We start from the raw sequence: 23,569 nt of genomic DNA on the forward strand, positions 1-23,569 counted from the left end.
AGCAAACACATAAAACCCAAACATTTTGACTCGTCTGCATCAGTGAATCATAGCTAATGCTGCAGCCATCACCATAAGCAATCCCAGAGAACACTCCACTTCCATCAATATTTTTGATGAATTAATTAACAAAATTGCGGTTAAATTAAGACAAACATTATGTTGGGCTAACTTTTGACACGGCTGCCTTATTTTCTCACGGCGAAAAAAATATCTAATTAGGCAATTTTTTGGTGGAGTTACTTATCAGATGATTAATATTTAAATGACTATCAATGTTCTTCCAGGTTTGTTATGTCACCTTGATTAAACTAATATGAATGTATGGCAAAAGCTATCAGGCAAATTTGAAGATTGATGACAGACACTTTGCTAATGGAGGATTTTAATTAAATGACTACAACTGGAGTAAAGTAACTTCAGCAAAACTTTCCGCTCCAAATTATATTAAGACGGTCGAGACATTGTTTCATTTTTTCCTGATTTCTGCTGCGAATGCTGCAATGAGAACTTGTTTATCGAGTGTCCACTTCACTGGGGTCTAGTGGCGAGGAGAGTGGACAGGGTGCAACCACTCTTTTTCAAAGTTCAATACATCACCAGCAGACCGGTGGGACATTTCTCAAGCACTTCTGCAGCAACGGTGCCTGTGAGGAACATTATGGCCCAGTCACATGGCTCGGTAGGAGCCGAACAGCAACGTTTTACGCACAAACTACACTGAGACAAGTATAGGAGCCGAACAGCAAAGTTTCACACACAAACTCCACCGAGACAAGTATAGGGGACGGGGGCAGCAAGCGAGACTCGTTGCCAGTGTGCTTACCTTGGTACTGAGCCGTGAATCCTTTATGTCGATGGTTACTGTCCGTCACAAAATGCAGCCTTAACCAGTTCTTGTTGCTGACGATAGGCACTGGAATGTTCATGCCTGATAACCTGGAAGACATATACACTGTCATACACCAATGACATATGATGGCAATGCATTTGATGCTGTTAGCTGATATCTGGTTGCTAGTGAAACAGGAGGATTAGAAGATCAGTGAAAAAAGCATCTCAAATATCAAACATTTACAATCCCCCCCCCCCCCCATGTATGTAAATAACCAAGCATATGCTGCAAGGCTATTTTTCATCCAGGAAAGCAGGATGCCAACGGCCGATGCTAGTAGCAGATTAGCCTGCCGAGAAAGTTATCTTGTAGGAAAAGCCACGGAACATAGGTGCTTATTTAAAAAACAATTTTTTACTTGAAGAAATTAATAGCAGGTTTTCTGGCCTCAAAATTCAACGGTCATTTCAGTGGCTTATAAAAGATTATCGTTTTTACTGCTGACAGGACTGGAGTCGTTGCAGTCCAGCAGTCTTTGGTCTGCGCCAGCACTGAGAGCGTCTGTCTTGGTCGTCCAATATTTCCATTTCGACATATGGCAAAGATGTCTGACTGCACTGCAGAACAGTCTCTGTCGCAAAACCCAATAATATTCCAAACCTTCCGCTCTTCAAACCACCCTAATCCCCATTTCATGTCATGGGGCTTAATCATGTTGGAAAGGGTGGGAGAGAGCTGGTATCATAAAACTGCCATACTCCAAGGCTCAGCGGATTGATCAGAAGAACGGTATACAAACTCGTAAGTCAAGAAACCGGCACACCTTGAACATACCATGACAAACATCCCCCCAAACCATGAGCCTATCGCCTCCCATCAGAAAAGTTGCCATGACGTTTGCCATGACGTTTGGCAGGACGAGACGGCACCAAATGTCCCCAGCCATGGCGATATGACAACTACCCTGCAGTGTATCTGGATGACATACAAGGCCTCGACTTTTACTCGCTAACAGAAGCCTAATTCTACTTTTAACACTTAATCAAACCAAATATCCGTCATGGAAGAACATTCTAGCTCAAATATTCACGCTACACAAAAATGAATCACACTGATTTGTTTTGTCATTAGTGCTGTAATCCACATCCAGTGCATAACTGCATGCAGTGTTCACATACATTACCATAAAACTAAATGTCCTAAAAATCTAAAACAGCCAAATTCTACAGTTCATTGCAACATGAAACACTCTTGATAGAAGATCTCACAAGCAGGCTGGTGATGTTTACTGACAAGTACCCTGACACAAAAAAGTTGGATATTATCACCATTTAGCTAAAAAACTGCAGAGGCAGTATATAATATACAGACACAGACAGCTTGGTGCTCCACATTCCCAGTCCACTGAGTCCAAAGCATTGCGTGCTGTCTGGACACTGGGCCTTTCATTGTCCCTGCTAGCCAGACTTGGCCACAGTCTACTGAGACTGACCCTCCCGGCGGCCATACAGGACAACACCATTAAACATGACGGCTGGGGTGGGGTGTAGGGGGGGTGAGAGGGAAGACAAGAGGGGGGCTGGGGTGGGGGGGGTGGCACACAAAAAGAGGAACAGTCATGTTTGGGAGTTAGCGGATTGATTCAGTTGCCCCTCATTTGGTGAGGAGCGGTGCTGTAGGGAGCAGGCTTTTTCTGCCTGATAAGAGCATCCAGACAATTGGATTCTTTAAATGCTTCCCACAAGCAAATGTGCTCTTCAGCCGTGCCAGAGCTCCTCGCCGCCGACCAGCTCACCTCGTTGAGTTCCCTCTAAAGTAACTCTGCCACCCCCCTGTTTGCACCCACATGGATTCCACAAATGTAAACAAAATAATTGATCTGTCAAATCTCTTTCAGATGGTGGAAGTAATACCTGGTGCTTGTGATGTGAGTAAGGCCGTAATGAGGAATGTGTCAGGGAAGTGACAAAACTAGATCTTGACCCAGTGTCACATGCCTTTTCTCTCAAAGCTCCCTTTTTGTTCTGGCACGTTCAAGGACCTGCCAGACAAGGCCTCATACAACTTTGGCAGTGAATTGACAGCACCGATAAAGAGAAAACCACTTCAAGGCCCCCCGCGTCACATTTATAATTTCAATGCAGCACTCCTGAAAAAAAATATCAGTTTTGAGAAATCCTTTTTTTGAAGCCCCATTGCTTGGACAAGTCATTTGTTTGGCCGCAGGCTATTTGAATGCTTCGTCTTGACGTGAGCTTGGGAGGATGCAGTGCCCTGCGAGCTCGCCTGAAAGAAGAGAAATTCATTTTCCTGGCACTTACGTGCGTTCTTATTTATGAACTTCTCAAACACAGGGCCAGATAGAGCACTAAGAGACTCCTTCATCACACGGAGGAGAAAGCATTACCCTTTTACTTTGTTAAAAATCAGCTACGCGTCGCTCACTCACAACAAATTTGTTCTGCCACGCCGTCTCCTGGGCCATTATTCATTTTACATTATCGAGTCAACTGAACAAGCACCTCGAAAACACACAGACCCTGCATGGTAAAGGAGCCTGTCACCTCACGATCCCAGAGTGGAGCAATCTATTTCGTATCAGAAATGGTTTAAACTGTTTTTAGTGTATTTTCCTCCCCCCCACCCTCCTCTCATCGGTTCTATACCTTTCACATAAAGGTCTCCTGCTTTCAACCTTGACAAAAGTAATGGACCAGCAAAATAGAGATCTCACCAAAGAGCCGGGAATAAATTAGAAACTAAAGCATGTTTGTCAGTGAGGGACAGCGAGCTGCTAGGGACCCTACTAGGGAGGGGAGGCTGCTAACAACACTGAAACAGAAAGGACAAATTGCAGGAAACCTGTGACCGATCAGCGTGGCAAGATTGGAATTGAAATGAGGTGTTTCACACGTGTGAAAGCCAATACAATCAAACTAGAGGAGCACTTTCTCTCACAAGTGTCTAGGGAGCTACCATAGAGGACAGGCTGTGTATCGACGCCGGGGTAATTGTACGGGACAATTAATTGTGTTTCTTTTGTGCGTGCCACATAACAGCACTTCTTTCGTGCATTGCACAGATGTGTTCCCACCCCCTGGCATTTGCTAACCACCCCCTGGCATTTGACTTTGTTCTGCATTTTGTTTGTTTATCCTGCCCTCAAAGCTGGGCACCGGTTGGCTCGTGAAATTCTTCAGAGTTCCTGGGTCCAAGTTAATTGAAATCACTCGTCGTTCATCAACTGGCCCTGCCCGCTTTGTGGAGGGTAATGCTTTTATGTACTCAGTACTGCAATGTTTACATATTGCATGTCTCACTCCACAGACTCTCACAGAATACCAAAACAATCTTCTCCAACCCTCCACCTTTACCACACTGAAATGTTTACATATTGCATGTCTCACTCCACAGACTCTTACAGAATACCAAAACAACCTCCTCCAACCGCAGTACATGATTCTTGCAGAGCACTGCACCCTCACCTCATGACTGAACCCCAGTCTCATCACTCCATCTACACCACCACCTCATGACTGACTCCACCTACACCACCAAGAGATCACTCCACCTACACCACCAAGAGATCACTCCACCTACACCACCACCTCATGACTGAACCCCAGTCTCATCACTCCACCTACACCACCACCACCTCATGACTGGACCCCAGTCTCATCACTCCACCTACACCACCAAGAGATCACTCCACCTACACCACCAAGAGATCACTCCACCAACTCCACCTACACCACCAAGAGATCACTCCACCTACACCACCAAGAGATCACTCCACCTACACCACCAAGAGATCACTCCACCTACACCACCAAGAGGTGCTTTGGACGTTCAATTAGACCTTATTCTCAATGCGTTGATAGTTTACTGTAGGGTGGATGTGGAGAATGAATGTATTTATTATTACTATGCAACTGTACTTAGAAAGAAAGTATAAATCATTGAAAGGGGGGGGGGGACACTTGGATGAGAACATTTTTCATTCACTTGTATTTAGCTTCAAATTCTATTTTTGAAATATGAAAGAATGACAAAGGTCCAGACCTTGGTGACCTGATAGCTGCCCCCCCCCCCCCCCCCCCCCCCCCCAAAAAAAAAGAAAACTCCAGGATGGAGTAACACCCCGTTAGGTTCCTGTGAACAGAAATATCTTGGCTTCATCTGTCATGACTTTGAAATGGAATACTTCAGCCCAGAGCTCTCGAGCCATCAATAACGAAAAGAAAGGCAAAAACAAGCCAGATAATCAACAATAACCTCAGCTATTTTGATGAAACGGTTCATTTCTGTGAGCTGGTGTTTTGAATCAGTATTGTAAGGGATTCCGCCCAACCAGATGAAACAATGGAAGATCATCTTGTGACTCTAGTTTAGATTGAAAATGCTTTGATTACTTTCCTTTTCGTACAGCTCAAGTCCTCTACTCTGGGAAACATAACTTCCTGTCAGGGGCCACGATCTCACACAGCCACCACACCACATTAAATATGCCCAGTACATCTTCAGTTCCAATCAAGTAATCACAGTTTACTATCTTGTTAAGCCTATCTGGGTCCCACGCGTGAAATGGAGGCAGGATACAGGTAGGCAAGTATTACCCTCCACAAAAAAACATGATTAAAATGATATCAGCTTTTGACTGGCTTACGGCAACTTAGTAGGGGGGCTTCAACAAAGCCCAGACATTTTTTGCTTAAGCTCCTGTGTTTTGTTTAATCACACAGAGGATTGTACATGTTTGAATTATTAAAGCCTCACTGGGGTACTGATCAAGCCCATGCCACTTTTGGGAATATGTGTGCGCGCGTGTGTGTGTGTGTTTGTTTGTTTGTGTTTGTGTGTGTATGTGTATGTGTATGTGTGTTTGTGTTTGTGTTTGTGTTTGTGTTTGTGTTTGTATGTTTGTGTGTGTTTGTGTTTGTGTGTGTGTGTGTGTGTGTGTGTGTGTGTGTGTGTGTGTGTGTGTGTGTGTGTGTGTGTGTGTGTGTGTGTGTGTGCAGGGCAGAACAGGAGGCTTCTGTGTGCATGTGCTATCAAATCCAGCTGAATGGCTGGTTGAGGGATGTGTGTTAGGTGTTAGCATGGAGCTATCTTGACTTTTTCCTTCTTGTGGGGGGAAAAAAGGCTTTGTTTTCAAACCTTTGAAACTGTGAGTGATCGGTAACTTACAAGATGTCGCTCGTGCCCTTTCCAACATGGAGGGAAAGCATGGCCGTATGATATTAAAGGTCATCCAGACAAAGAAATTGATTCGTTTATTTGGTCGGCACAATAGAGGAAACAAGTCCAACCTGCTGCAGAAAGACCGTTCCTTAATCCCTCATGTACTTTACAGAGATGGCTCCAAGAACAAATCAATAAAGTCTCTGGCAGAAGGAAGCTACTGAAAACTGCAGTGATGACCACATCTAGCTGTCCTAAAATAATCTCTATATATACAGTAGTTTTTTAGGTAAGACTTTTATTTACAGCCTACTAATTACAGGGTAAGTTCCTGTTAGGTAAGTAAACAATAACGAATGGGTATGATTGTGGAAGTAAGTGGTGAAGTACTGTGTAAGAAAAAGTAATTTGCAAACATTTTACAAATAAGTAAAGTATAAATTGCTTTAAGAAATGAAATGTATTTACTCTTTCCATTTTGTCTTACACCTTACCTAACGGGTAATTACCCTGACATTAGCGGTCTGTAATTTAGTGAGACCAGTTTTATTCACAGTGTTAAGATGCAGTGTAACACATACTAATTGTATTCACAGTGTTAAGATCTAGTGTTAAACATAAAAATTGTATTCACAGTGTTAAGATGCAGTGTAAAACATACTAATTGTATTCACAGTGTTAAGATGCAGTGTAAAACATACTAATTTTAGTCACAGTGTTAAGATGCAGTGTAAAACATCCTCATTTTTAGCATGTTTGCTTGGTATGTGACATGCTGGAGGTCTGGTCTGTGTGGTATAATTCTCCAAATACCCCATCGCATCAATCCTGCTTTATTCCAAAAGCATCCACTAATTGCATTTCAACTATCATTAGTATTGCATTCCTCAAATCTTCTAAACCTGGAGTGAACCGGTAAGATGTTTAGAGATTCAACTGGGATCACTAGGACTGGAGATGAAACCTTTTTGCCTTTACTGTTAACTAATTACACAATGACAGTAAGTGTAATATACTGATATAATGGAAATAACTGGGTTCATGGGCTCTATGCTAAATATGATGCTCAACTTGAGACACACACACACACACACACACACACACACACACACACACACACGTGCGATTATCTGATGTTATGCGTCTTAGGAAATCGCACATTAAAGAGTGTGAATTAAATGTTTTGAAAACTGGTGATGCAGTTTCAACTTCCAAACCTCAAAGGGGCTTTTCATGCCCTTGGCATAAAAAAATAAAACTTTCCCATTATCCTAATTTTCATAAGTTTGCATAATTACAGACATGGCAAAGACACATGGTGGTAGTAGTGCACGTGTGTATTGTTTATGAGCAACCTTTGAGAACGCTCTGCGTGTGTCCGGGCTCTAATGGTTTCCTGCTGTAAAACGTTCTGAGGCACGCCACACTGTGAGGAAAATGATTACCCATTCACTCTTGACGGCAGCAGGCAACCCTTTCAAAGGCTGAGTCCGCAGCTCAAAGGATTCAGAGTTTCCCCACCATGGATTTCGCTGTGATTAAGGTTCTTACCTCCACCTGCGAGCAACCGCCTCCCATCCCCGACCCAGACCCCCTACCCCATCCCCTTAGTCCCGTCTACGTCCCTCACGTAAACGACAACAATACATTTGTTACAGTGGTACAGAAGGTAGAGAAGTCGTTTAGTAATCAGAAGGTTGCTAGTTCGATTCCCTGTCGGAGCGTCCTTGAGCAAGACACTGAACCCCTAATTGCTCCTGATGTGCAGTATGCCATCAGTGTAAAATGTGTATACATCCTTGTGAGTCGCTTTGGATAAAAGCGTCTGCTAAATGACGAAATGTAAATGTAATACAGTCAGATATCACTTTAAAGTCTCTGTGCTCTCTCACCATATTGTCGGAGAGTCAGATCCCTCCACCTCTAAGTAGTCCAACTTGTTCTCCAGCTGGAACTCGGTGAAGACCAGGGAGATGGTGTCCCCGGTGTCGGAGAGGATGGTCCACGTGCACTCCCCGCTGTTCTTGTACTCGCTCTGGAAGTCCGGGCTGGAGATGACCCCGCTGGAGCCCCTCAGAGTGCCCCCGCACGTGTCCTCAGCTGTCAATCAATCAATCAATCGATACATCAATCAATCAATCAATAAGGCACAGGGGTGACGTTTGAAGTAATCAAAGGAAAGTACCCTACTGAGGTATACATACCAAGCTCATTACCAAATTAAGTGCTTCTCACCAATGAAATGTATGACCATATTGCAGGTTGACAAAGTTTCACCAACAACCAACAGCCTAGTAAACAGAAAACTTCGGAACCATCTTAAATAAGTTCTGTTGGCATGTATCTGTTTGTCATCTATTTGTACATGAATAGCCCAATATCATCCTCAGTTTAGAAGGGGTCAATGCTGGAGCAAGCTACAGACAATAGTAGCCAGTGCACTTACACTTCAGCCAGAGAGAATAATGCTTTTATAGCATGCTAGCAGCCGAGAAGGTTTGAGTGCTTGGATGTCAATAACTCAAGAGAGTCTTGTATTGTACAACATACATTTTTCTTTTTTTTTAAGAAAAAAGACCTAGCAAACACCAGTCTTGAGTCTCTAGAGGAGGCCTCTATTCACAGAGGCACAAAAGAAGCTCTCTGTGAGAGGCTAAAACCTTGTGACGAGACTCGGGGGCGGCGCCAGGGAGGGGCTAGGGGGTGCTATAGCTCCCCCTAGATTAGCCATAGCACCCCCATAGCACCCCCAAGAAAATAATGGTTTATTTATTATTGTTATTTAATTTAATTCTGCGTTCTTAATTTAATTTATTGTGTGATAATAATATTTCAATCACAAAAGAAAATAATAACAGATTGAAATGAACAGATTGTTCACGTAGCATGACACAGACACGTCGCACTCGCATGCGTGAACGTTGACGTTTCCTGACGATTGAAGGAGAAAGAGAGCTAGTGCACTGTCAAAGTCGTTGTTGAAGTATCAACAAATTCACAATAATGGATCGGTTTTTGATACCCAAAATTCCACGAGTAGAAGAATCATGTGACGTTGAAGAAGAAGAAGAAATGCAAGGGGTATCTGAATCTGATTTAGAAGAAGAGGGACGTCTTGGTCAAAGAGATCAACCCTACACCTCTACTGAGGGTGCTAGCCATGCTACACCTGGTCTGCTGGCTTGGCCGGATTTTGGTTTTGCTTATGGCTATGGCAGCATAGTTTTGTTTGCATTTTTGCCTGTTCTTTAAGAGTTGTATTGTACAATGATACAATGATCTAGCTCTGATTATTGTGGTTTTGAGTGCCTACCGTTTTGTTTCATTCAAAAGGGGCCTGCATCTTTACACCGTTTAAGATTTAAGGTGGAACGGTCTTGTTAGATGTGTAACATTAATGAATGCGGTCTCTTTTTGGGATTTTTCTGGATCCGCCTTAAAAAATCAGATTCTAGCCTAGGACGAGCAGGTTTTTATTGATTGTGACCTGAAATAATATATACTTTTTGAAAGCATTTCTGACTCACTGACTGTTTTAGTTAATTCTATCTGCTATTCTAATTTGCCCTCTTTAGTTTAGAATGTATTGAACTATTTATTTTTAGTTTAATTTGTCAGACATGGTAGTGGTGACCTGGTGGTCATCTGGCGCCAACTTTAACCCCCACTGAAGTAAGTGAAGTATTTGGGATTGCGGAATCTATAACATGCTGCATGCATTTTGTCAGTGACCGTCGCAGAGGACCACGGCTATGTGCGCGTCCGTCGGAAGCAGCCTAATGATAATAATAATACGATCGATTTGTAAGGCGCTTCAGAGAGCAAACATGTCAACAGATATGACGATATGGTGGGGAGGTGTTGTAGTAGAGAACCATGTGACACATATGCTATCACCCTAATTTCATAGCACCCTCGGTAAAACGCCGAGCACCCCCATAGCACCTGCAGAAAAAAATCTCTGGCGCCGCCACTGACGAGACTGCATCTGAGACGAAAAGAAGCTCTCTGTGAGAGGCTAAAACCTTGAGAAGAGACTGCATCTGAGACGAGGCTGAAACGGCCCCACATGGATGCATAAACTACTTTCATGCAAAACATTCTAAAGCTCAAGATCATTGTGATTTACAGTTGAAGTCATTGGCCAGATGCAATTTCTCCCCAGCTTACAGCACACTTACAGCACACATTCATCATGTGCCAGCTCTCTCCCCTGGAGGTGCACTCCAGGCGGGGATATTGCTAGCTACAGTACATGCTCCACCAACAGAGCTACAAGACTAGCACAAGCCTAGCCATGAGTCAGCTAACAAAGACCAGATCAAGCACTCTCAAGAACCCCCACCCCACCCTTGGACTCTTCTCCAATAAAACAATATCATGTTGAAAATGAATTACTCACGATATTCACGTTGATATTCAGTATATCTATAGAAAAAGGGGAATCTACAGAGAGAAACCTAAGGTAGGAGTAAATCGATAAAAATGGGCAAATGTCAGTGTGGAGTTTCTGATGCATTTTTCACAAAGTGTCCTGATTCTGGAGAGCACACACACTCAAACATATTGAGCTGTACTGTAAGTTCCGCTCCCACTGCTCAGGCACCTGGCAGAACCATTGACTTATGCGTCTGCATATCTCCCCAACGAGGCTATTTTAAGACGAGCTGTGCTTTATCCTCCAGACTGTTCATGTTAGCAGGAAATAATAAATGAATTTAAGGCCCACAAGGGACAAGACCTTCCCAGTGCAGATTACTGCATAATACCTTGCTATAGCACATATCCATTGCACAGGAAGGTATGCCACAGTGTTCAACCAGAATTTAAATGCTTTGGGGGCCGTTTCCAAAGGCAGTTAGCGGCACAATGGAGCGACATTAACAAACTTAATTTTAGAATCTTGTTATCTGATGAGCAGAATAACAGTCGGATGACTCTCTTTTACAGTCCATTTAACTTTCAGCTGATATACAGGACGATACTTCTGTTATATATTAAAAAGCTTCCTGGGATTGAATCCAAAATGAATCCCTTTATCAGAGATTAAGCTTTAGCTTCAGCTTCAGTCAAACACACACACACACACACACACACACACACACACACACACTCAGTAAGTGCATAAGAGTGAATTATCATAACATATTTCTCTGTGCAGCAGATACAGGTGACAGCAACTGTAAGGGGAAACAGATTTCTCTCTGTGATATAACTGTCACAGAGGCAGTGATTGATGGGCAATAAACCTTGCACGGGAGAGAACGGGACGAGTTGCCCCGGAGTGGTAGGAGACATCTCTTATACTTAACATGAAATTAATCATGTGGTCACTTATTATGTTTCACCGCGAGCAGTCCGAGGGAGAGTAATGTGTTCCTGGGTTATTTCAAGAGAGAGTACACAGTCTTTAAAAGATGACTGGTTTTCTGGTCTCCAATAAGAGGCCATTTTACAGTCAACCATTTGAGCGTGCTAAGTTAATATTTCATCTGTTAGAGATCTATAATTGCGCTTTGAAATTATTCACCACCCTTTCTTCCAGCATCCAACCTACCCTAAAGGTCATGGTTATTATACAGGGTATACTTTTATTCTCATCTAATGAAGATACGGCTTTGATGTACTGCATTGAGCTACAATTATCAAAAAGCAAGGAAAGGTCTGGAAAAGACTAAGTTTACATTGTGGGCGAGATACATTCACACAAAATGCCTGAAATGGACTCTTTCTGATACGGCTAAAAGCCATTTCTATCAGCTGTGGATCCCTGCCCGGAGGCATCAGCCTCTAGATGGAGAATAACACCAAGCAGCTCAAACACACTGTGTTGACACCAACCCCTCCACAGGTTACACATTGTACATGCTGGTTTTTATAATAGTGTCCATCACTGCTGTTGTTGAACCTGCCAGTCTGCTGTTCTGTCTCTGTCATGCCGTCCACGGGTCCAATCACACCTCCCATTCAAAATTGTTGCCTGTCAAGACTACAAGACAAACGCAACACAGGAACAGGAACAGGACTTTGACTGAAAGGTAAAGGAGCAAGGGCTGCGGTGTGTGGAGTCACTATTTCTTTGACGTAAAAAGGGACTGTTTTGTTGCTTGACAAACTTCTTATAGGTGTTTGGTATGACACGATTTAAACTCTCCTTAAGATATTCTATATATACATCAGCTCCAGATTTCTGTATTGTTTTGTAAAAAAAAGAGTGTCTCCCTAGAGGTGAACCAAGACTGGGCAGACTCAGAGCTTCCTTGGCTTGGTACGGCGCACAGAATTTGGCACGGGCTCCACAAGACTGCAGCCCTGGGGCCTAAATTGGGGTAAGCTTAAAAAAATGAACCTTTGAAATGATAATGACCTTGCCACTGTACATAACATTTTTTTACGGTTGATTTCAACATTCATGGTTGGATCAACATTGCTCAGAGACAAACAGTTACTCCGGGAAAATGTGTTTGATCTTATTCTTGGGACTGGGGAAGCTAAATGAGCAAGAAGGTAAAGGGAGATAAGATAACTTCGCTTTCTTGTGGGGAGGAAAATGTCAGCTGTCACACTCCACACAAATTCCCCTCAACTTTGAATTTGGCTGAGAAAAGACAATCTCTCTTAATATTTTATGTTGAAAAGCTTAAAGGAACATTCCGTGGCAGTTATTCACTGAATGTCACTGTGCACTGGTGAAAGGTGTATGACAGAGCCACATCATACACTCGGGCAGACAGACAAATGACAAAAATCCCCTCATCTCGAGGGAATATACGGGCTGTTGACAGGCTGCCCTCTTCTCTCTCGCCACTCCTTTCTGTCTGGTCCCTAAGATACCCAGAGCAGCACAAGAGACTGGCGGTGGCGGAGGCGAGGGGGAGTGGAGGGGAGGGGGAGGTGGCAGGGGGGTGTTGGAGTGTGTTAGATGTGCTCCGACATCAAGAGAATGGGCAGGTTCTCTAAGGGAATGAGATCAAAAGACCATCTGCCCGCTCCGAGAGGCCTGCTCCTCTCCCAAAGAGCGGGGTGGCCCAAGAAGCCAGTGGAATTAAAGAGAGACATGCTGTGGTATAGGGGGGCAGACAGGGAAACACAGACAGACACACAGACACACAGACACACAAAGTGCAAACAGACATGCATACCTACATACATACAGTATACATATACACATGCTGTACAAACATGCATACATACATATAGAGTACTTGTACACAAACACATATAGCCAAAGACGCACACAAAAAATGCACACATACTTTACATGCACATTGATAGACACACACACACATACACACACACACACACACACACTCACACACACACACACACACACACACACACACACACACACACACACACACACACACACACACACACACACACACACACACACACACACTCACACACACACACACACGCCTACCAATAAAGAGACAAACAGCCACACAAATGCAAAAGCGGCAAATGTATACAGGATGCCAAAAGGTTCCAGAACTTTCACAGACTCTCACTACCTCTTTCTCTCTCTCTGTCTCTCTGTTTTCTCTCTCTCTCTCTCTGTCTCTCACAGTATCTCCTCACTTGATCACGTTTGCATTTTATTACATTATAGATTGGTGTAAAGACATCAAGGTCACGGTCTGTGCCTTGTGTTTGCCACGGTCTGTGGCAACACCTTCAGGCCCAAGAGATTCCCATCAAAAGGTGAATCAATTTGGCGCCGCTTCTACACTACCAGGAAAAAAAACACATGTGACGCTAGGCCTGAGGTAAAGTGTCTTGTAAGACAGATTTACTGTTTGCTTTACAGTGTGCACTGGTACAGGGATTTGACTCCTGGCAGTAAAACACCCTATAACAACGTATTCACAAGGATTACGACCAGACCAACACTACATTTTTGCATTTTTGGAGGTGGCTCTCGACTAGAAGCCAATGCCCCGTATCCGAGAGGAGTTTTAATCCATTTCCTATGCATCTGTTATCTCTTCCCAACACCAAAGGAGTTGGCAATATTGTTGCACTTGTAATGCATTATCCACTTCTATTTCAAAGCCACACAGTATCTAGCTTTGATTTGTGTTTTTTGTTTTGATTGTTTGTTTGTTTTTTAATCTTAAATGTAACATATTGAAATTTGAGATAATCCTATCATTGGTGTAAATACTTTAAAACACAGCCACACATTCTGCAGTCACACCGGGAAAAAGCTATATGACACTAATCACTAGGAGAACGCATTATACACTGACCTTAATTTACGAATTACGTCCGTAAGCTCCCATAACCACTTTAAAAACATTTCACTGTACCTCAATACTTCCTTTAGTGCTTAACTAAAACCTGTCCAAAAAAATTATTTATCTTAATGCTCATACAAGCTGCTGTTCTCTGGCAAAGTTATAATTGCTTTTATAAAAGCAATCACATTGTAGTTTTTTATTTAAACTCTTCAACCCCATGGAGAGATTCATCTGACAAAAACAGCAAAAAAATATTCCCTCTATTCTCTAAAAATTCTTCCTCTATGTAGGACAAACTGAAGACACATTTTATATTTAGTTGCCAACAAAGGGCTTTCTTACCGTTGGGGATTATTTTATTCTCTATGGTTCTAAAAAAATAAAACTCATATCCAAGCACCATGGCAAGACAATGAAAACAGTCATTATTCTGAGATGGTGAATTGTCACTGAGCTGCAGCCCTGTCGGAGAGCGGTACTGTCAGCTCTCATCTCTGTGATTTTATAAGATATCTCGTGAGATATCTCGTGTCTATGACTAGTGAGTTGTGCCCATGAGCTTCTACCTCTGTATCTAGAAAGAAATAAACTCATGTGGTTTCTCATACAGAAACTCATACAGTCAAACCATAAGCTTACATATAATACAATTATAGTAAGACAAAGGACAGCATATAAGCAAGTAGAGTAGAGGACAGCATATAAGCACGTTTCATGTTTTTTGCTAGAAGAAACAATATTACTAAAACACTGGCTTTATGTTTAGTAAATGCTAAACTAAGCAAACACCATCTGAGACACAATGACACAATGCATACTGTATATCTACTATCTACATGCCTTCTATCTGCATACTGTGTTCTCTTAAACTCTCATTGCCTAAAGCAAGGCTTAATGATTCATGGTGAATGCAACAGTAAACACAGACACAACCCCCCGTCCCCCCGTCCCCCCCAACCCCCCGCCTCCCACGCCCCCCCCCACGGGCTCCCACCTCTGCAGATGGGCACGGGGAAGTCCCATGCGGCCACGCCCGCCGTGCTGGTGATGCAGGTGAGCTGCGAGTGGCCATCCAGGATGTAGCCGGTCACACAGTGGTAGCGGATCCTGTCGCCCACACTGAACCGGGTGCCATTGAGAATGCCCTTGGGTGGCACGCCGGGGTTCCCACAAGAACTGCTTTGTAGCTCTGGAAACAGAGATTTGGAATGTTACTATGGGTCGCTGTGTGTGTGTGTGTGTGTGTGTGTGTGTGTGTGTGTGTGTGTGTGTGTGTGTACATGTATGTGTGTGTGTGTGTGTGTGTGTGTGTGTGTGTGTGTGTGTGTGTGTGTGTGTGTGTGTGTGTGTGTGTGTGTGTGTGTGTGTGTATGTGTGTGTGTGTGTGTGTGTGTGTGTGTGTGTGTGTGTGTACATGTATGTGTGTGTGTACTGTTTGTATGTAGTGTACTGCATGTTCTCTCTTCCCAAAAGAGAGTGTTGGCACACTGTTACTCGTGCATCATCCAAGGCACAGCCTCTGTAGTGAGCCTTTAATATGCTGGCATGTTCAGTATGGGATATAAAACTGGTCATAAAAAGGTATGCTGGCCCACTGATTGGTTTTTGTCTGCTGAGTCAGGTGAGGTGGCCTTCAGGTTAATGCCAATTAGCCTGTTACGAGGTGGGGAGGTCCATGTCTTTAAAGACGAACTGTCTTAATAGACGTCGTTATGTCTGCCACCACATAACCACAGCAAAGGACTGTAAACCTTAACAAGTCAAACCAAAACAAATCAAGCAAAACAAACAACCAAACAGACTAAACCACACAAACTCCAGAGGTTGTGAGGTCGTATCTGTTTACTGGATTGCAGCCCCATTTCAGTATCATGATGGTGAAGTTAATGAGATCTATAGCAGGACCATAGTCAACCCATCACACACAATGCTTGACTGTTTGAATATTATTTAACATGAGTGGCACATACAGACAATATTATTATATTATATGTTTTTCAACTATGTCAAGCAAGTATTAAACAATTCATCATTACTAAAATGTTACACTGTAAATTGTAAATGTATCTTATATGATAATGTATACAGTGTGTTTCCTTCAAAGCAGATAAAACTTAAAAGGTAATGTGAAAAAATATATATATATTAGCCTTCCTCTAAGGCGTCTAGAGCTGGTGTGTTTATATGAGCTGTGTGAGCCAGTGACTCAATGCACAGCTCTGTAACACTAAATGATATAGAACTGAATGGACTCCCACATAATGTTGTCACATATATTTTAAGCCTATATTGTAAGACCTGTGTATAGTGCACAAACAGTATATATATATAAGAACACATTTTCAATTCACTAGCGTAATACAAGAAGATGATTAATTTGTCTCTGAGGGGAGGCTGACACATATGTGGTCGAATGTGTTTATCCGTTTTAAGAGCCATCTGGCATCCAGTTAATTATACTACTGACAAACTCCCACTTCCACTTATTTTTAATGTTTAGGAAGATGTAACACCCTACAGCTTATCACAGCCTCCCCTAATATGTTACTAAAAGGATCTACTCAAACTGTTTTCATTTCATGCCAAGAAACATGTTCTCCGTGATCATACCACTTACATGGGATCATTAATTCAGTGTAACAGGAGCCAGGCAGTTGCTTGGCCTTGGTTTTATATACTTTAGTAGGAATTGGTTCAGCTCTTGGGCATGGAACCAAAGGTCAGCTAATGAGAAACGATGTCATTACTAAATACGTGGGGTGATTGATACGTCCGTGGCGTACGGTAGAAGGAGATGAGTTATACAGCTGTCGCTACATGCACGTGCAGTTCAACTCTTTGAGTGATTATGCAGACAGTTTGAAGATGATAACTTTTCTGGTGTTTCTGTTTCAGATAATTGAAAATTGCAAGTCTGCGCTGTCTAAGAAAATGGACAACATCAACCTTTGTGCAATCATCCGCTACCTCGGTCTCAAGGGCTTATCATCCAAGGAGGTCCACAAGGACGTGGTGGCAACACTAGGGGAGCTTGCCCCTTCTTACAGCATGGTGAAGAAGTGGGCTCCTTGGGTGATAAGCCCTTGAGACGGAGTTAGCGGATGACTGCACAAAGACTGATGCTGTCCCTTCACTCAGACAGTGATGACCTATTATCTGAATGGTCTGAAACCGAAACACAACAAAAGTTATTACGTTTAACCTTTCTGCATAGCCACTCAAAGAGTTGAACTGCATGTAACGACAGCTGCATAACTCATCTCCTTCTATCTTAGGCCACAAACGTTTCAATCACCCCTCGTATCATAATCTACCATAACATATGGGAGTGGCTATTCATGCAGGGGGCTTCACACAAAGTCTAAGAACTTTTGGTCAACTCCTGTAGTTTTTAAATGTGCTATATAAACAAAATGGACTTGATTTGACTTGACAAAGTCAAGCTATGTAGTCCTCTGTGACTATTCTAGCACCTATGTTGGGTGTGTCGTCTGAAAATGCTCCATTTGGACTTACTATCAAATGCAGAGTTTCTGTTAGTGTTCCTGCAGATTCTGTCTCTACTGTATGTATGCATTCAGACATTGCTGTCTATCTTAAATTATTAAAGCTAAGCCTATCTACACGTCCCAATGCGAACTTCCATAGAAATTTTGACAAGTGCCCAGGAGTCTTGTGGATTTGCTCACCTCATAAAAAGAGTTCTCCTGTCAGGCTCCACACAGAGTAAGGGCATTAATGTCTCAAATCAAAGAACAGGAGCCCAATAATAAGTAATGATACAGAAATCCCAACCATGTCAAAAAAACATGGATTTGAGTAAAGGGTTATGTGAATCAACAGAAACTGAATTTGAGACTGACTCAGTTACTCTCGGTTAACTTCTGATCTCCATGTTATTTTGATTATAGTTTTTGACATGGTTGGGATTTCGATATCATTACTTATTATTGGGCTCCCGTTCTTTGATTTAAATAGAAGTCATGCTTAGTCAGAGCCTGCGGGCCGAACGAAATACTTAGACAGTCCTTGCTGTGAGAGGCTCATCGAAAAACGGATTTCACATTCTGCACGTCACCGAACGACCACATCACGCGAAAGTCCATCAGCTCCTGAAGTGAAGTGATCCAATCGCGTCGCTCAGGCCAGGGGTGGGCGCTCTTATCGGCCCGCGGCCAGAGTGCCTGTGAGTTGTCATTCCGTCCGAGTGAGAGAACATCTGATACAACTAATCAGCCATTTCAGATCAGTCGATTCAACTCGGAGAAATCAGGTGTTCTGCCTCTCGGTTGGAATGCACGGCTGCCATCAGACAGACACACACACACACACACGTCCTTTTTCCCCTCTGATAAGATCACCCCGGCCTTAGATGCTGAGCGGTCTTGATTCTGCCTTTCAGTAATACCTCTAATGCCCTACCCAATGAAAAATGCATTAGTATCTGCAATCGGTCAGCTTGAATCAATTATCCGAGGCAACAAAATAATACACGCCATCAGTTCTTCCATCGTGTTCACCAGGATCGGTTCCAGTTTAGGCAATATTCTGTGTCTGTCTGCAAAACTAATTTCTGTGTGTGAACGGATAATGATCCCTGCGTGTATTCTGCTTGGGAACGGAAGTAATGAGTGCATTCTCTGTCCATTAGAACAGATCTGACTCGATGGACCTCTCCGTGATATGGTAGTCAAGATGTCTGGCACAGTAGATCAGCGAGTGAACGAATGACACGGCGCATGAGTGCGTGTGTGTGTGTGTGTGTGTGTGTGTGTGTGTGTGTGTGTGTGTGTGTGTGTGTGTCTGTGTGTGATCTGGCTGAATCTGAGCATTCTATCACAAAAGGCTGCATTCCATCCCATCCCATCCCATCAGGCTGTATTTTTCAGGCCCAAGAGGCAATTACAAGCATGGCTCCCTCACAAGGAAGGCTGGAGCAGGGCAACTCAAGTGTGGGGACAACGTGACAGGAAGTGTCTTTAGATTGCATCGCTTCATTCAGACGGATGACCAGGATAGTGGCAGATTGAGACATTTGGGGGTGGAAATTACTTTGAGGCAGAGCCAATTTTTAGTAATTGCCGTTCAGGGGGAACAGATTATGTGGAGCTCAGTGGTTTAGCGGTGAGACCAGGAGACTAGTTTAAATACAGCAAAGCGGCGGATGTAAGTGTTCGAGAATACACCGGTTTTTAACTCTTCAGAAGAAACATTCAGAAGGGCACCTATGTCAATTGGGTTTGTGGCATTACATATCAGACATGCCTGAGCCAATCCAAGCACACCAGCTGAGGTGCCATTACCACCAGGAGGAAATATGTTTTCATCAGAATTTTCAGTGGCAGCTTTTCTGATCAATAGTTAATTAACAGACCAATTAAAATCTTAAAATGATCGCAGCACAAGGAACTAATTCTCAGCTGACGAAGCATTGCATAACATCCTTAATGAATAATAAACATCCCAAAAGGATGACAGATTGTCGTGAAAATTGTAAAAGGCTTATTCAAAAACAACACAAATTCAGTGATATCTAATTTATAGGATCTTTTTTTATACAAACATGGCTGCTGCTTAAAGGTGGTTGCGGATACAGGATAATCATGCGACTCAGACGTGTGAGATCTCACTTCACCTTGAAACACTTCAATTCTGCCAACCCAATTTTCTGGGTCGCAGAGAGAAAGGGAGAGATTGAGAGTGAGACAGAGAGAGAGAGAGAGAGAGAGTTAGACACAGAGAGAGAGAGCGATTGAGAGTGAGAGAGAGGGGGACTTTCTCAAACAACATGGCTGTTATGAACCAGGGCGAAACACATAATTGAAGTGGTTGGCTCAGACATTTCTCCAGAGGGAACCTATTTATTCTACTGTATGTCTAATGACTCTGCTTCCTTTGAAGAAGATGGAAGTTTGTCAGGCAGCCCTGCGCCACCGCACGTGGGATACACTTCAGTACACAGAGCCATTTCCCCGTGGAGACCCCGGCTATGTTTTTTCACGCGTCGGAAAATATCGAACTCCCATCGCCATCGGAGAGAGGCAAAGCAAACAAAACACAGGAATTTCATTCTGTGGGGATAAAAAAAACGTGGAGAAGAAGGGGAAGGAAAAAAACATGCCGGAAAAATTGAAGGCAAACTGATTTCGTGGGTCACCTGGAAGCATAATTTGCTTCTCAAAAAGGGCAGACAGTTTTGCTGGTATGGGTAAAGTGATGATAATGTTGTTGTGCTTGCTCTACTCCAAACAGCATTTTTCAAAATAAATCCGACAAATGTTCGCATTTTCCATTGCCGATATGCTTATGCTGCGTGCTTACGATACACTTTTTTGAAAACTCAATAAGCAGCGAGTGTGAGGCCATAATTCACTCATAGTTCACCGATACATTGTGAGTGCACCGATGATGATAATGAGATTTCCTCTTGAGACGTATTTGGTATTCATCCGTGGAGCTGCTTTATCCAGACCCGCCCACACAGCAAAAGGTTAAGGCTCTGTGGCTAACTCTGACAAATGGCGAAGAATATTGCTTGACTTGTAGTGGATGGCAATAGACACATTAATCAACGCGAATGCACTGACTGTCAAACGTGGTTTTAGTGTCGCCCATGTGACAGACGGGTGACAGAGGCTGGGATCTCCTTCTCTCTCTCTCTCTCTCTCTCTCTCTCTCTCTCTTGCTCTTTCTCTATCTCTCTCTCTGTCTGTCTTTCTCTCTCACACACACACACGAACACACACACATAAACGGAAAGCTATCTTGAGTGACCAGTCACTGAACCGGGCTGTTTTTAGCACCGTATCCTGACACTGAACATGATCCAACTGACTGCTATCTCCGAAGGGGAGGTCAAAAACATCAACAACCTCCCAAACACAAACACTGGGGCAGAAGTTTCCGGATTTATTTGCTCCCATTCCTCACTGGTCTGTGAGTAATAAGCATGCCGCTTTAGTAGGTGGATGTGAGGAGAGGACTCCGTCTGTCCGCCCTGTTGTGTAATGATATGCATGATTAATTCTCCTAAACCCCTGAAATTCCGTAGGCCGCTGAGCCCAGAGTGAGGTGTGTGTGTGTCTGTCTGTGTGTGTGTGTGTGTGTGTGTGTGTGTGTGTGTGTGTGTGTGTGTGTGTGTGTGAGGGGGGGGGGGGGTAAGAGAGAGACCTCTCCAGACGTTACTTCTCTCCACACTCCACACTTCACTTTTTTTCATCTTGCTCTCTCGCTCTCTCTCTCTCCATCTCTCATCTCTCGTCCCTCTCTCTTTTTTTTCGGGTGAATTATTTAGCTCTGAGAGATGGAGCAGATGGGGGTGTCTTGCTGTGGTCAGCTCAGGGAGCTGGCAGGTGGAAGTGGAGGGGTGGGAGGGTGGAGCAGGGGAGAGGAGGGGGCAGATCTGGGTGGACGTCTGGCCACGTAAGCCTGAGGGGGGAGGGGGGGGTCGGGGGGCAGGAGGTGCTCTTCACATTCATACAGCCCCACTCCACCAAAATCCCCCCTCTCCCCTCTCCCCTCTCCTCTCTCCCCTCTGCTCGCTGCACACCCAGTCTATCCCCCAGCTAAATGAACTGAGACGTCTTGGCACATTCCCCGACATCTGCCAGCTTATTAAAAATTCACATCTTGGAAAGGGGGCCTGTAATTTAGCAATCGCGGGTTGGAAAAACATGAGGCTGCAACACTTTGGGGCGTGACTTATGAAAATTCCCTCTTTTCTTTTTAGGGTTTACGGCACAGAGAACTCGGGGGAATTTGCAAACTTGACTTAACCTTGAAAAAGAATCCTTCTATATTACACACAAACGCTCCCCTGACGTTTTACATTTGCTTTTTTAAGGTAAAATAGATAAAAGCACCAGAACATTTTGCAATTTGGAACACCAATTCTAAACCACTCTGTGGTTTCTACGCCATGCACACAGCTTTGCTATGTAATTGTTGCCAATGGAGTTATCATTGAGAGGGATATTATCATTTGATGGACCGTAGATGCACCCGCTCTCAAAGAGCTGGCACCATTTCCCGGGTCCCTGAGGGTCTGGCGATCAATGGCTTTGTGGATTCCAAAAGTTATGGATGTTGTCTCCTCACCTTCATAATATATTTTAAATCCGTGAGCGCTCACAGCGAAGTCACTGCTGAGGCGGAGGGAGAAAATGGAGCCTGTGCTTGTGACGGGCGCAGGCACCTGGAATCCTGTCAACCTGCAGAGAGGAATACAGAGAGAGGAAGAGAGAGAGAGAGAGATGGAGGGTGAGAAGAGGGAAAGAGAGAGACCAAGCATTAGGCTGTTTCTTCACTCACATCACAGAATCAACAGCAGCTTTACTCGTGCCTCAGCTGAGAGAAGTATTCTCTGTCTTTGGATAACTGCTCTTCAGGTTGTTAAAATATAAACATTCTGTGACACTAAAATAGTGCAATACACCTGTATAGTATTTCATACTTCAAGTAGTAACATCAATGTTAATGTTGCTATCTGAGAAGCAGTTATTCACATGATGGTAAGTCTACTGAACCGACTAAATATGATGCATTTAGACATACAGTAGTTAATATTAAAGCAGTAAGGAGTTTGAGTCTTCAAATTGTAAGTCAATTCCCTAAAAGACATGCAAAATCCTTGCAAACCCCAACAGCAGCACAATAAGCCTGCTAGCATGCTAACTGGAGTCTTATGGTGATGGTTGGCACTGTTGTGTTGTGCTTTGGCGCCGTTGTCTAACCCAGAGCCCAAATGAACATAGTACATGTGTTTATCTATCCTTCACATAACCATACACCATCAGAATGAATCTCAGGATGATACTTAAACTAGCACGAGTAGTAAAAAAAGTAGGAAACCACTGTATACTGCTGTTTAAAACGGACAAATATGAAATCTAAACCTATCCTAAGCCTCTGCATTTCAAATGTAGAGGACGCAAAAGGAGACCATTACAATATTTTGTTGCTCAATGTCAAAGGCATTAAACCATAAGAAATGGTAGGATTACCGCTACACTCCTGGAACCGTCAAGCCAAAGCCCCTGCAGGAATTTGATCTCCTACGGCTCATAAGGACTTCAAGCTGATGGTCAAAAAGATGGTCAAATGTTATTTCACCTGCTTCTTTTCCAACAGACACACCGGAATATGTCAGCTAAATGCCAAACAATTGCAACCTTTTTCTGACTGAATTATTCACACATCGTGAGAGGCAATGATGGCTCTCCCAACACTGGCGTGTTTACCTTGAGGAGCGTTCTCCTTTTTTTGTGCACACTGACATCCTTTCACAGTTGTTAGTTTATTTCCTTCCTTC

General features: G+C 43.4%; 1 protein-coding gene and 1 long non-coding RNA gene across 2 annotated transcripts in view; one reads left to right on the forward strand and one right to left on the reverse strand.

Annotated features, from left to right (window-relative positions):
- Positions 1 to 23,569, reverse strand: part of csmd3a (CUB and Sushi multiple domains 3a) — a 177,126-nt gene that overhangs the window by 131,823 nt on the left and 21,734 nt on the right. The window contains exons 3-6 of the mRNA XM_042709035.1: positions 22,357 to 22,469; positions 15,254 to 15,448; positions 7,909 to 8,116; positions 827 to 939 (exon numbers count right to left, since the gene is read on the reverse strand). Coding sequence (XP_042564969.1) covers positions 827 to 939; positions 7,909 to 8,116; positions 15,254 to 15,448; positions 22,357 to 22,469 — 629 coding nt within the window. The remainder of the gene's footprint in view (positions 1 to 826; positions 940 to 7,908; positions 8,117 to 15,253; positions 15,449 to 22,356; positions 22,470 to 23,569) is intronic.
- Positions 20,965 to 23,569, forward strand: part of LOC116222560 — a 16,388-nt gene continuing 13,783 nt past the window's right edge. The window contains exon 1 of the long non-coding RNA XR_004164724.2: positions 20,965 to 21,195. This is a non-coding gene — a long non-coding RNA (uncharacterized LOC116222560). The remainder of the gene's footprint in view (positions 21,196 to 23,569) is intronic.

Source organism: Clupea harengus, chromosome 11, assembly GCF_900700415.2.
Source record: "Clupea harengus chromosome 11, Ch_v2.0.2, whole genome shotgun sequence".
Classification (NCBI taxonomy): domain Eukaryota; kingdom Metazoa; phylum Chordata; class Actinopteri; order Clupeiformes; family Clupeidae; genus Clupea; species Clupea harengus.